General features: G+C 44.7%; 1 protein-coding gene across 2 annotated transcripts in view; it reads right to left on the bottom strand.

Moving 5' to 3' along the window:
• Window positions 1-14,488, bottom strand: part of PIWIL4 (piwi like RNA-mediated gene silencing 4) — a 174,026-nt gene that overhangs the window by 22,443 nt on the left and 137,095 nt on the right. For both annotated transcript variants that reach the window (XM_075851489.1, XM_075851491.1), the window contains 2 exons: window positions 10,916-10,988; window positions 26-226 (listed from right to left, as the gene is read on the bottom strand). In XM_075851489.1, coding sequence (XP_075707604.1) covers window positions 26-226; window positions 10,916-10,988 — 274 coding nt within the window. The remainder of the gene's footprint in view (window positions 1-25; window positions 227-10,915; window positions 10,989-14,488) is intronic.

Below are 14,488 nucleotides of genomic sequence, written 5' to 3'. Positions count from 1 at the left end.
TCTCAATGGAAGGTTAGAAACTCACAGGAATCTCCACTGCCCACAATTCTCCTCCGGTTTTACAGATGATCTGCATGGCGATTTTATTAGCGACACTCAGTAGCATGTTCTGCTTGTTCAAAGTACGGTTCTGCACACATTGGCTTGGAACCGGCTGCTCCAAGCTGAGATACTTCTTTATGGAGTCGTAATTGTCTTTCGATTGGGAGGGCAGAATACAAAACACCTGAAAAGAATAAAAAGTATGACTGTACAAATATCCTTGTTATAAGACTTGTCCTTGTTTTGATAAAGGTCTTCTTAAAGAGGACCTGTCAGCTCTCCTGTGTGGTGTAGTGTAGAGGATTTGTCAGTTCTCCTGTGTGGTGTAGTATAGAGGATCTGTCAGCTCTCCTGTGTGGTGTAGTATAGAGGAGCGGTCAGCTCTCCGGTGTGGTTTAGTATAGAGAATCTGTCAGCTCTCCTGTGTGGTGTAGTATAGAGGATCTGTCAGCTCTCCTGTGTGGTGTAGTATAGAGGAGCTGTCAGTTCTCCTGTGTGGTGTAGTATAGAGGATCTGTAAGCTCTCCTGTGTGGTGTAGTATAGGGGATCTGTCAGCTCTCCTGTATGGTGTAGTATAGAGGATCTGTCAGCTCTCCTGTGCGGTGTAGTATAGAGGAGCTGTCAGCTCTTCTGTGTGGTGTAGTATAGAGGATCTGTCAGCTTTCCTGTGTGGTGTAGTATAGAGGAGCTGTCAGTTCTCCTGTGTGGTGTAGTATAGAGGATCTGTCAGCTCTCCTGTGTGGTGTAGTATAGAGGAGCTGTCAGCTCTCCTGTGTGGTGTAGAATAGAGGAGCTGTCAGCTCTCCTGTGTGGTGTAGTATAGAGGATATATCAGCTCTCCTGTGTGGTGTAGTATAGGGGACATGTCAGCTCTCCTGTGCGGTGTAGTATAGAGGAGCTGTCAGCTCTTCTGTGTGGTGTAGTATAGAGGAGCTGTCAGCTCTCCTGTGTGGTGTAGTATAGAGGAGCTGTCAGTTCTCCTGTGTGGTATAGTATAGAGGAGCTGTCAGCTATCCTGTGTGGTGTAGTATAGAGGATCTGTCAGCTCTCCTGTGTGGTGTAGTATAGAGGAGCTGTCAGTTCTCCTGTGTGGTGTAGTATAGATGATCTGTCAGCTCTCCTGTGTGGTGTAGTATAGAGGATCTGTCAGTTCTCCTGTGTGGTGTAGTATAGAGGGTCTGTCAGCTCTCCTGTGTGGTGTAGTACAGAGGATCTGTCAGCTCTCCTGTGTGGTGTAGTATAGAGGAGATGTCAGCTCTCCTGTGTGGTGTAGTATAGAGGATCTGTCAGCTCTCCTGTGTGGTGTAGTACAGAGGATCTGTCAGTTCTCCTGTGTGGTGTAGTATAGAGGAGATGTCAGCTCTCCTGTGTGGTGTAGTATAGAGGATCTGTAAGCTCTCCTGTGTGGTGTAGTATAGGGGATCTGTCAGCTCTCCTGTATGGTGTAGTATAGAGGATCTGTCAGCTCTCGTGTGTGGTGTAGTATAGAGGATCTGTCAGCTCTCCTGTGTGGTGTAGTATAGAGGATCTGTCAGCTCTCCTGTGTGGTGTAGTATAGAGGAGATGTCAGCTCTCCTGTGCGGTGTAGTATAGAGGAGCTGTCAGCTCTTCTGTGTGGTGTAGTATAGAGGAGCTGTCAGCTATCCTGTGTGGTGTAGTATAGAGGATTTGTCAGTTCTCCTGTGTGGTGTAGTATAGAGGATCTGTCAGCTCTCCTGTGTGGTGTAGTATAGAGGAGCGGTCAGCTCTCCGGTGTGGTTTAGTATAGAGAATCTGTCAGCTCTCCTGTGTGGTGTAGTATAGAGGATCTGTCAGCTCTCCTGTGTGGTGTAGTATAGAGGAGCTGTCAGTTCTCCTGTGTGGTGTAGTATAGAGGATCTGTAAGCTCTCCTGTGTGGTGTAGTATAGGGGATCTGTCAGCTCTCCTGTATGGTGTAGTATAGAGGATCTGTCAGCTCTCCTGTGCGGTGTAGTATAGAGGAGCTGTCAGCTCTTCTGTGTGGTGTAGTATAGAGGAGCTGTCAGCTATCCTGTGTGGTGTAGTATAGAGGATTTGTCAGTTCTCCTGTGTGGTGTAGTATAGAGGATCTGTCAGCTCTCCTGTGTGGTGTAGTATAGAGGAGCGGTCAGCTCTCCGGTGTGGTTTAGTATAGAGAATCTGTCAGCTCTCCTGTGTGGTGTAGTATAGAGGATCTGTCAGCTCTCCTGTGTGGTGTAGTATAGAGGAGCTGTCAGTTCTCCTGTGTGGTATAGTATAGAGGAGCTGTCAGTTCTCCTGTGTGGTGTAGTATAGAGGATCTGTCAGCTCTCCTGTGTGGTGTAGTATAGAGGATCTGTCAGTTCTCCTGTGTGGTGTAGTATAGAGGAGCTGTCAGCTCTCCTGTGTGGTGTAGTATAGAGGATCTGTCAGCTCTCCTGTGTGGTGTAGTATAGAGGAGCTGTCAGTTCTCCTGTGTGGTGTAGTATAAAGGAGCTGTCAGCTCTCCTGTGTGGTGTAGTATAGAGGAGCTGTCAGCTCTCCTGTGTGGTGGTGTATAGAGGAGCTGTCAGCTCTCCTGTGTGGTGTAGTATAGAGGAGCTGTCAGCTCTCCTGTGTGGTGTAGTATAGAGGAGCTGTCAGCTCTCCTGTGTGGTGTAGTATAGAGGAGCTGTCAGCTCTCCTGTGTGGTGGTGTATAGAGGAGCTGTCAGCTCTCCTGTGTGGTGTAGTATAGAGGAGCTGTCAGCTCTCCTGTGTGGTGTAGTATAGAGGACCTCTCAGTTCTCCTCCCTGGTGTAGTATAGAGGACCTCTCAGCTCTCCTCCCTGGTGTAGTATAGAGGACTTGTCAGCTCTCCTGTGTGGTGTAGTTTTATTTGGTCATTTTATTGTTTAGTGTATACAGCTCTTACGTAGACCAATGTGCACTAGGTTAAGGCATATGCTGCTGGTTATAGACTACAGACAAATCCTGTGTGTAGTCTGATCCCGCAGTTACAGTGAAGGAAATAAGTATTTGATCCCTTGCTGATTTTGTAAGTTTGCCCAATGTCAAAGTCATGAAGAGTCTAGAATTTTTAGGCTAGGTTAATTTTACCAGTGAGAGATAGATTATATTAAAAAAAAAAAAGAAAATCGCATTGTCAAAATTATATATATTTATTTGCATTGTGCACAGAGAAATAAGTATTTGTTCCCCTACCAACCATTAAGAGTTCAGCCTCCTCCAGACCAGTTACACGCTCCAAATCAACTTGGTGCCTGCATTAAAGACAGCTCTTACATGGTCACCTGTATAAAAGACTCCTGTCCACAGACTCAATTAATCAGTCTGACTCTAACCTCTACAACATGGGCAAGACCAAAGAGCTTTCTAAGGATGTCAGGGACAAGATCATAGACCTGCACAAGGCTGGAATGGGCTACAAAACCATAAGTAAGACGCTGGGTGAGAAGGAGACAACTGTTGGTGCAATAGTAAGAAAATGGAAGACATACAAAATGACTGTCAATCGACATTGATCTGGGGCTCCATGCAAAATCTCACCTCGTGGGGTATCCTTGATCCTGAGGAAGGTGAGAGCTCAGTAGAAAACTACACGGGGGGAACTTGTTAATGATCTCAAGGCAGCTGGGACCACAGTCACCAAGAAAACCATTGGTAACACATTACGCCGTAATGGATTAAAATCCTGCAGTGCCCGCAAGGTCCCCCTGCTCAAGAAGGCACATGTACAGGCCCGTCTGAAGTTTGCAAATGAACATCTGGATGATTCTGAGAGTGATTGGGAGAAGGTGCTGTGGTCAGATGAGACTAAAATTTAGCTCTTTGGCATTAACTCAACTCGCCGTGTTTGGAGGAAGAGAAATGCTGCCTATTACCCAAAGAAGACCGTCCCCACTGTCAAGCATGGAGGTGGAAACATTATGTTTTGGGGGTGTTTCTCTGCTAAGGGCACAGGACTACTTCACCGCATCAATGGGAGAATGGATGGAGCCATGTACCGTCAAATCCTGAGTGACAACCTCCTTCCCTCCACCAGGACATTAAAAATGGCTCGTGGCTGGGTCTTCCAGCACGACAATGACCCGAAACATACAGCCAAGGCAACAAAGGAGTGGCTCAAAAAGAAGCACATTAAGGTCATGGAGTGGCCTAGCCAGTCTCCAGACCTTAATCCCATCGAAAACTTATGGAGGGAGCTGAGGATCCGAGTTGCCAAGCGACAGCCTCGAAATCTTAATGATTTACAGATGATCTGCAAAGAGGAATGGGCCAAAATTCCATCTAACATGTGTGCAAACCTCATCATCAACTACTAAAAATGTCTGACTGCTGTGCTTGCCAACAAGGGTTTTGCCACCAAGTATTAAGTCTTGTTTGCCAAAGGGATCAAATACTTATTTCTCTGTGCACAATGCAAATAAATATATATAATTTTGACAATGTGATTTTCTTTTTTTTTTATATAATCTATCTCTCACTGGTAAAATGAACCTAGCCTAAAAATTCTAGACTGTTCATGTCTTTGACAGTGGGCAAACTTACAAAATCAGCAAGGGATCAAATACTTATTTCCTTCACTGTATGTGTTTCTCCACTGCTCCTTCCTAACCTCTGCCTGAGCTCTGTAGAGCCACCTCTGGTCAGTGTTATTCACACACAGCATGTTATATTTCACCGATTACTGAGCTGCATTTTCTGCATTCAAACATCACAAGTTGCACAGCTGTAAGGGTATGTGCACACACACTAATTACGTCCGTAATTGAGGGACGTATTTCGGCCGCAAGTACCGGACCGAACACAGTGCAGGGAGCCGGGCTCCTAGCATCATAGTTATGTACGATGCTAGGAGTCCCTGCCTCTCTGCAGGACAACTGTCCCGTACTGTAATCATGTTTTCAGTACGGGACAGTAGTTCCACGGAGAGGCAGGGACTCCTAGCATCGTACATAAGTATGATGCTAGGAGCCCGGCTCCCTGCACTGTGTTCGGTCCGGTACTTGCGGCCGAAATACGTCCGTCAATTACGGACGTAATTAGTGTGTGTGCACATACCCTAAGTGTGAGAGGAAGAAGACATATGCACAAGCATTGAGAGAAAGGAGGCGGTGGGAGAGAGCAACTTCACAGGGAATGCCCACTGAGCTCTGAACTTGCAGCTTGACAAGCAGAGAATTTGGAGCTATCTCTCAGGAAAAGAAAGCTCCGGCCACGATAAAGATATATTAAGAAATTAATCAGCACATAATGTTCGACCGAAAAATGACATGGTGTTAGGGTTTCAGGACGATTGCCACACTTTTGAAATAAATAAAACCATGAATATTAATCTAAAATAAGAAAATGTCTTTAAGTACACACCAGGCTCATTGTGAATATGACACCCAGCAGTTGTCCCACAACCCACAATTGTGCATCAAAGCGTAATTTTTTTGTAAAAATTGCCTAAAAATGAATGTTTGTAGATGAAAGTTTAACTCAAGCAGAGCCTGAGACACACAGCACGTCCTTACAATAAACGTTCAAGACCTGCAAAGTTCATACATGCCACTTATACCTATGTCAAGAGAAGATAACAAAAATCTCATTTGAAGACAGTCTGCTAGATATGTTTGAAGAGGGCAAACATGGAAACCGAGCATCTGTCATCACAAAGATTATTGCCTCCTAAGAAACGGCGTTTGGTTTCCGACTGTTCCTCTAATTACACCGCATTAGCTGTGTTACGAGAGGGCTGCCATGTTGATTTATCCTCTTCTTAATCCGAGCCTCTTTTATAACGATGCTGACAATAATATTGTTTTTTTTTAAAATGGCGCATTTGTTTATTCTGCCTTTTGGATAATACGCATTCAAAATATGCAGAAAATTATTATGTATCTCCATGTTTTTTTTTTTTCGTTTGTGGTTGTCTGAAGCAGCTATAATCAGCCGGAAAAAAAATATATCTCATTGTCTTTACTAAGAAAGTGTTTTCTAATGTAAATCAAGCAATTTGGTTGTTAGGAAGCCATAAGAAGCTACATAAAGATGATAGAACTACTAACACAGCAGTCCCACTTAAAGGGACACTAAACCTAAAAATAAGGAAGAAAAGAACATAGAAAGTAAAGATTTTCCTATCTGTCAGTCTCCAGGCCACTGAAACTGTTCTAGTAAAATTCTGGCGGGGAAAACAGTGGACCGTTTTCTCCTGGTGACCTCCATTTTCAGCAGTGGACAAGCTGAGAGGGTGGGATTTATTACACCAGGTTCTGTATTCCATCTATAAACAGAGTAAACTAAGCCCCTCCCCCTTTGAAAAACATAGGAGACATTTTTGTTTTTCACCCTTTGGATTGATATGTGATGATCACGAAAGAGGAGGGCAGCTGGCTGAAACTAGCCGATTGCTGGGATCTAGCTTCTCTTTGATTCCTCCCTCTCCAGATCCATTAGGGTCCGCCCATTTTGGCCGTACCAACGAGCACCGATTAATGAGATAGCTCGTTGATCGGCGCTCGTTTGCTCCTGTCACAAGGAGCTATGTATGGGGACGAGCCCTCGTTACTACGATCGCTCGTCCCCATACATTTCTATCATATCGGTAGCACGTCTATGGACGCTCGTTTGCGTGATAATTGATCTGTGTAAAAGGGCCCTGACCTTGATTGCCTAATTGGTCTTACCATTGTGGCTCCTAAATAGCCTGGACCTTTTTTGAAATGCTGGAAAGGAAAATGCATGCAAATTTTTAAATACCCATGCGTTTTTACAAAATATTTCAGCTGTAATCTGGTCTTCAATTTCATAGTCTTACAGTTGAAACAATTTGTAAAAGGCATAGATAATTAAAAAACGATTTGTCAAAGTGGATAACCCCTTTAATGAGGACCTGTCATCTCTCCTGAAGTGTGTGTGTGTGTGTGTGTGTACACCCCATTGACAAGGGGAATGGTAACACCCAGTTATCAATTTATTCCTACATTTCCAGGAGGAATAGCAGAGGAACAGCACAAAGATCCAAGGTTGTTATTTTATAGGGGAATACAAGTATTTACTAAAACAGACATGTCAGGAGAGATCACAGGTTCTCTTTAAGAGTCCCTATATTAAAAGAGGACTTCTGCCCACTGACAGATAATGTATTCTTGGCGAGTCGCATAGTGACATGAATGTGGACCAGCGTCTCCCTGCTTTTCCAGTACTAAGCACTCCAACAAAAGGCGCTGTCTTTCAAGAACCTGTCTCTGCTTCATACGAGACTGAAAACAGGGAACAGACTTTTATGTTTGCAACGAGCGGAGATACCGGTTCCCCAGGGCAACTTTTACCCACTGCATGCAATCGCAATTAAACTAATCATTCAAAACAGGGAGGACACCCGGCTCATTTAATTGCTATCAACAGCACCGAGAACGCGTTACTTACTCATCAGGAATTTTAATAAGGTTTTATAGAACATAATGTGTGTTATCGCTGTGTCAGAAGAAAACATAACACATGCCAGGAAAAGTACATGGGTCCGAAATAATAAACAGTGAAAAACCACACAATTCGGCCACATGCACACAAACGTAAAAACGCCCGTAATTACGGGCCCATAGACTTCTATTGGTCACGGGCACCTTCCCGTGTGCTTACGGGAAGGTGCCCGTGCCGTTGAAAAATATGGAGGAAGGCCTCATGCACACAAACATATTTTTTTCCTCCTGTAAATACTGGAGTAAATACGGGTCCGGTGTCACACATATTCGACCCGTATTCCACCAGTATTTAGTTATGGACCCGTGCCCGTAAATGCGGGTCCGGTGTCACCAGTATTCCATGCGTATTTACAGACCCGTTTTCTCTGCTGGAAAGAGAGAAGGGGCAGCCCTTTCGGGCAGAGTTTCCGCAGCGATTGAAAGTAAAAGAAGTACAAACGTACCGTTGTCTTGGTGACGCGTCCCTCTTTTGATATCCAGTCAGACCTCCCTGGATGATGCGGCAGTCCATGTGACCGCTGCAGCCTGTGACTGGCCTGTGATTGGCTGCAGCAGTCACATGGGATGAAACGTCACCCCGGGAGGCCGGACTGGAGGAAGAAGCTGGTAAGTTAACATTTAATACTATTAACCCCAGCGGTAGTCACTGTCCCGGGTGCTGAAAGAGTTACTGATGATCAGTTAACTCTTTCAGCACCCTGGACAGTGACTATCCCCTGACGTCGCCTAGCAACGCTCCCGTAATTACACACGTAGCTACCTGTAATTACGGGAGCCCCATAGACTTCTATGGGCCTGCCCGTGCCGTAATTACGGCCTGAAATAGGACATGTTCCATATTTTTCAACGGCCCGGGCACCTTCCCGTACGGCTCGTAATTACGGCGTTTTAACGTTCGTGTGCATGAAGCCTAAGTATGAGGGCACCTCCAATACTAGAAACACACTGAACAAAGAAAAAATGTTTAAATGCCCAAATGTATATAAAAAAAGTAGAAAAGTTTTTATTCAATTATATAAATGACAGCATAAACAAGATTTTATATCAGGTAAAATAGGAGAGAATTCAGCAAGATGTTACAGCTTTATCAAAAGAAATGGATAGCATCTATCTGACCCCAGCCCCAAGAGCCTAGATGTTATACATATGTCACAGGGAAAGCGCTAAAAATGGCCCCATGCACACGACCGTGATACGGTCCGCAATTACGGACCCGCCTGCTTCTATTGGTCGCGGACACCTTTCCGTATCGCTACGGAAAGGTGTCCGTGCCGTAGAACCGTGCCGGGAATTAAGGAGCATGTCCTACTTTTTGTTTTTTTACGGGCCGTGCTCCCATGTGAATGAGGCCTAACACATACCAAATATACAACCATAAGGCCGGGTTCACACGTAGCGTAAATACTGTGGATTTTCGGCAATGGATTTAGTTTCAGAAAATCTGCAGCATAATACAGTAGCAGCAGAGTGGGACAAATCTCCTCCACACGCTGCGTAAATGATAAGTGTAAAAAAACGCTCAGAAATTGACCTGTGGTGCGTTTTTTTAATCTGCAGCCTGTGAATTGTATTTGTGTAATCGCCGCTTCTTTGTTGCGTTTTTTTCCCATTGAATTCAATGGGAGGTAAAGCCTGCCACAAATAGTAGATGTTGCGATTTTTGTGGCAAAAAACCTGCGATTTAGCCACAAAAATCGCAACTCCGAAAACAAAATATATAAATCTCATACTTACCCAGAATCCTGTGCTTCTCCGTCCAGCCCGGCCTTCTGGGATGACACTTCAATCCATATGACCACTGCAGCCAATCACAGGCTGCAGCGGTCACATGGGATGAAACATCATCCCAGGGCTGCAGGACGTCGAAGGGACGCACCAACACGGTAAGTATATTCATTTTTTTCTTTGCAGGATTTTCGCAGGGGACATTCCGGGAGAAAAATTGCACAACAATTTGGTGCAATTTTTCGGGCAGAATTCCTTGTGGCCGCCAGAGTGGATACGCTGTGTACCTTTTAGCAGCGTATTCGCCCTGTGTGAACTATTCACGCATGTTATTGGAATCACGTTGATATGTATCACAAATATTTGGATTCTAACTAGTGCATTTATTTTGTCACTTCCCCATAAACACACTAGTTATTTCAGCACATAATAATGCTGGAAGGATATGCAATATATTTTGTGGATCCTGCAACTAAGTGTGGATTGCTGGTCATTGAACTTTTATTATTAAACCATAAGGACACATTCAGACGTGGAAGAAATGTGGCAGATTCTGCACCCAAAAAAAAACGGCAGCAAAGTAGAGTACAATGCCACCACAGAGGAGACGAGAAGAAAACGGCACCTCCATTCAGGTTGTCAGGGAGCCCCAGAAATGATCGCCGTTCAGCTGCCGCCCTTATTAACCACCCGCATGTCATCCCAGAGGACTAGGATCCAGTTCATCAGGCATGAGATTAGATACAAAGGTGCGTTCACGCCAGTGTTCATAATATTCAGAGAGGACGGGGATTTAGGGACTGTTTGCTGGTTTCAATCCGAGAAAAATCGTGTCATTGCTTCAGCAATATGGCAGCTCATATATCATCCGCAAATTTCAAGAACATCACTGGGTATGTGGACTCACGCATATGTCAGCCTCTTCAATAATGACTATAAAGAAAGAAGGACTGGCTGGAGCCCAACCCCCATATGTCCCTGTATACTCCTCCTGGAGGGACTACTGGGGACAGCTCAGCACTGAGGGTAACATATGTTGGGGAGAAGACCAATAAGACAACCAAAACCTGCGCCTCCCAACCAGTATCACTGCTCGGTATCACCTCATCCATTAACCCCCTCTTTCACTCCTTCATTCCCCGGTTCTTTACTTTTTTGACCTTCCCAAATGTTCAACAAAACAGTAAATAAAAAATATTTGACTTTTTTTGCAATAGATGGAAATAGCTGACCGATTCTTTCCCCTGCCAATCCAGTGTTGACGTCTCGGTGGTCCTACCAGTGTTTGTATATATGCGGGCAGTATGTGACCGCTGCAGCCAATCAGAGGCCTCAGCGATGACATGTCGTATTCCTCGCATGAACGCTCGTGGACAGACGCCATGATGCCAGGAATACAACTCTATGACTGACACAACTTTGAGGGCATTGTGGCTGGCACTTTTAAAATCACTATAGCTGGCACTTTTATGAGGGCACTGACTGCGGTTGGCGCCCATGTGTGTACCCACATCCGTGCCCCACACCTGATGAAAGTCAAGTATCCTCAGTAATGTGCACCTTGATGGTGGACATTTGCTATACATTCTGTGTTCGAGTTTCCCTTCTCTTTAAGAAAAAAAAAAAAGCTGAGGATTATCTCTAATTTCTTGTCATTTTCATAACTATTCAGTACTACGGAAGGTCTAGCACGTACCAGCTGAAGATCAGGATTGACATGTTGCTGAAGAGCACGTAAGAATGAAACGGAGCTGTCTTCTACTTGTATTCTAGAAGACAAAAATACAAAATGATTACCTATAAAGACAAGAACTAATTCACATGATATTCTTTATACAAAAAAGTGAAGAACGCCTTTAAACTTCTGCCCATTGATTTCAATGGGAAAGACAGCGTTTTGTTCCGACGGGGCGTTTTTTACGCGGCCGTTTGAAAACAGCTCTGTATTTTCAGAAGTTTTTTTTATAAGCGTGTGAACATACTCTTATAGGGATTATCGAAACCTATAAAAACTTCCCCATCATGTCCACACTGAATGCAAGTACAAGGCTAAGGGTATGTTCACACGGCCTATTTTCGGGCCGTAAACGCCCGAAAAATCGGAAGCAGAACGCCTCCAAACATCTGCCCATTGATTTCAATGGGAAAATGGAGTTGTGTTCCGACGGAGCGTTTTTCGCGGCTTTTTTTTTACGCGTAAAAAAAACGTCCGCGAAAAAGAAGTGCAGGACACTTCTTGGGACGTTTTTGGAGCCGTTTTCCATAGACTCTATTGAAAAAAGCTCCAAAAACGTCCGTAAAAAACGCTGCGAAAATCGCGAGTGGCACAAAAAACGTCTGAAAATCAGGAGCTGTTTTCTCTTGAAAACAGCTCCGTATTTTGAGATGTTTTTGACTCTGCGTGTGAATATACCCTGAGGATCAACCAGCACCATCATACTGAACACTGTTTACACCGGCACAGCAGCTACAGCACATCGGACCAGCATTCACCACGGGGCCGCATGCCGCCCACAATGCCGTTTTGTGTGTACTGCTGCAGGAAGGGAAAGTAGGGATGGTCCAAAGTGGAAAACCCCTTTAATATGAACTAAAATAAATGTTGTCCTATATAAATTTCTAGCACTTCTATCTCTCTGCGCTGCAAATGGAAGATGGCCTCCTGTTCCCCGTGCAAGATTATGTTAACTTTTTTTTGTTAAGTACAGTCATTTTCTACAAGGTAGGGACTTGTATTACAGCTCCGTGTATAAGCAGGGTAATACGGTCGTGTGCATAATAAAAATATAATAATAATATTCTATATTTATACAGAGCCAACATATTCAGCAGCACTTTACAATTCAGGGGGTACATTGTACAGACAAAATCAGGCATTACAGTGACAAAATGAATAACAAGAGCTTACAATCTGTGCGGACATAAGGGGGACGCAAAATGTAAAAAGTGCTGGTTCAGTGCAATGGTCCGGCCATCTTTTATGTAATGAGGTAGTAACATAACGCTGCATGAGCCGATCACCAGCCAGTGTCCGTGCATGACAGATATGAAGGGCATTAGGTGTGGGGGATACTGCTGAATGAAGGGGTCAGGTATTGAGAAATAATGGTAAGAAAAGGATAGGCCTGTCTAAAAAGATGTGTTTTCAGGGCGCACTTAAAACTGCGGATGTTAAGTATTAATCTGATTGTCCGGGGTAGTGAATTCTAGAGGAGAGGTGCAGCGCGAGAAAAGTCCTGGAGATTGGAGGTTTGGATGATGGAGGATGTTAATCTAAGGTCGTTGGCAGAACGTAGAGCACGGGTAGGGTGGTAGGCAGAGATGAGGGAGGAGATGTAAGGAGGTGCAGCACTGGGGAGAGCTTTGGGTGTGAGAGTAATAAGATTACATTTTATTCTAAAGTGAATGGGAACCAGTGCAGTGACTGGCACAGGGCAGAGTCATTGGTATAGTGGTTGAGTGCAGTGACTGGCACAGAGAAGAGGCATTGGTATAGTGTCCAGTGCAGTTACTGGCACAGGGTAGAGGCATTGATGTAGTGGTGTAATGCCTGGCACAGGGTAGAGGCTTTGGTATAGCGAGTAGAGCCAATGGTGAGGCGGTTGAGTGCAGTGACTGGCACAGGGTGGATGCATTGATGTAGCGGTCCAGTGCAGTGACTGGCACAGGGTAGAGGCATTGGTGTAGTGGTCCAGTGCAGTGACTGGCACAGGGTAGAGGCATTGGTGTAGTGGTCCAGTGCAGTGACTGGCACAGGGTAGAGGCATTGGTGTAGTGGTCCAGTGCAGAGATTGACACAGGGCAGAGACATTGGTGTAGCGGTTGGTCATAAAGATTCGCCCGGCTGCTGCATTGAGGATAGATTGGAGGAGAGTTTAATAAGAGGAAGACCGAGCAGTAATGAGTTACAGGAGTCAAGACGAGAATGAATCAGAGCGACAATGAGAGTTTTGGCTGTTTCCACAGTAAGAAAAGAGCGGATTCTGGAGATGTTTTTGAGGTGCAGGTGACAGGAGCGCGAAAGTGATTGAAAGTGCGTAATAAAGGAAAGGTCTGAGTCAAAAATAACCCCGAGACAGCGGGCGTGCTGCCTGGGAGTGATGGTAGTGCCTCACACTGAGATGGAGATATCAGGTTTAGGGAGGTTAGTAGATGGTGGGAACACAAGGAGCTCAGTTTTTGAAAGATAAGAGAGAGGACATGATGTTAGAGACAGCGGACAGACAATCACTGGTGTTTTGTATTAGAGCGGGGGGGGGGGGGTGATGTCACGGGAAGAGGTTTATCATTTGGAGTCCTTAGTGTAGATATTGTACTGGGAGCCAAATCTGCTGAAAAGTGAAGCAGTTGCCCCTGGCAACCAGCCACATTATACCTTTTATCTTTCAAGAGCCCTGTAGAAAATGGAAGCAGTTTAATTGGTTGTCATGGGCAACTGCCCCACTTTTCCTTTGCAGTTTTGATAAACTGCTATCAATGTCTCCTTTTTAAGTATTATGTTAAAAAATGTACTGCAGTTATGCAGGTAGATTACAGCCATTTTAAACGGCCACTGGCTGATTATTGTGCACACGGTTTAGTAGGTCCGGCAATGAGCTGAATGGGCTGTGACAGTGACAACCATGATTTGCCTCTTCCCTTCCGTGTCTAACATTGGTAGCTCATTACTCAGCAGGGGGCGATAGCGAGCATGGAGAATGCTGCTCCCGAGGTGAGGAGTATATAAAATCTCTGCTCCATACTGAGACAAGATAGGAGTTATACTCACTATAAATATATATGTCCCCTCTTCTCCCTGAGGTATTTTCCGTTTCTTTTCCCCTACCTCATTGAGATTGATTGGCTTTCAGCCTCTCCTGCTTTTTGCCACGATTACCCAGCAGATCTGCACGTGGTTCATTGTAAATTCAATGGAGCTAATCTGCAACTTTTCAGAGCGAAATCCACGACAATAATGAACGTGCTGCAGGTTTTAAAATTTGCCTAAATCCTGATAGAATCCTAAGCGTGTCATGGCCTAACACTGTGTGACTCATTTATCAAAACTGTCTAACAGAAAAACTAAACTTGTCATCCGTAAAAAAATAATTTCTTAAAACTGCTCTGGAAAAATGAAAGCTGCGCTGTGATTGGTTGCTATGGACAACAAGGCCAATTAGTTTTGATAGTGTCAGGCCTAGTGCATGGCCTGGAGGGGTGCAGTGCATGGTTGGTTTCTACCTGTGGTTTTCTTTGTGTCATGCCCCGCCCCCTCAGGCCTAAATTTATA

Source organism: Rhinoderma darwinii, chromosome 2 (assembly GCF_050947455.1).
Source record: "Rhinoderma darwinii isolate aRhiDar2 chromosome 2, aRhiDar2.hap1, whole genome shotgun sequence".
Lineage (NCBI taxonomy): Eukaryota > Metazoa > Chordata > Amphibia > Anura > Rhinodermatidae > Rhinoderma > Rhinoderma darwinii.
The sequence above is the reverse complement of the archived record's forward strand: the minus strand, read 5'-3'. Positions and strand labels throughout refer to the sequence as shown.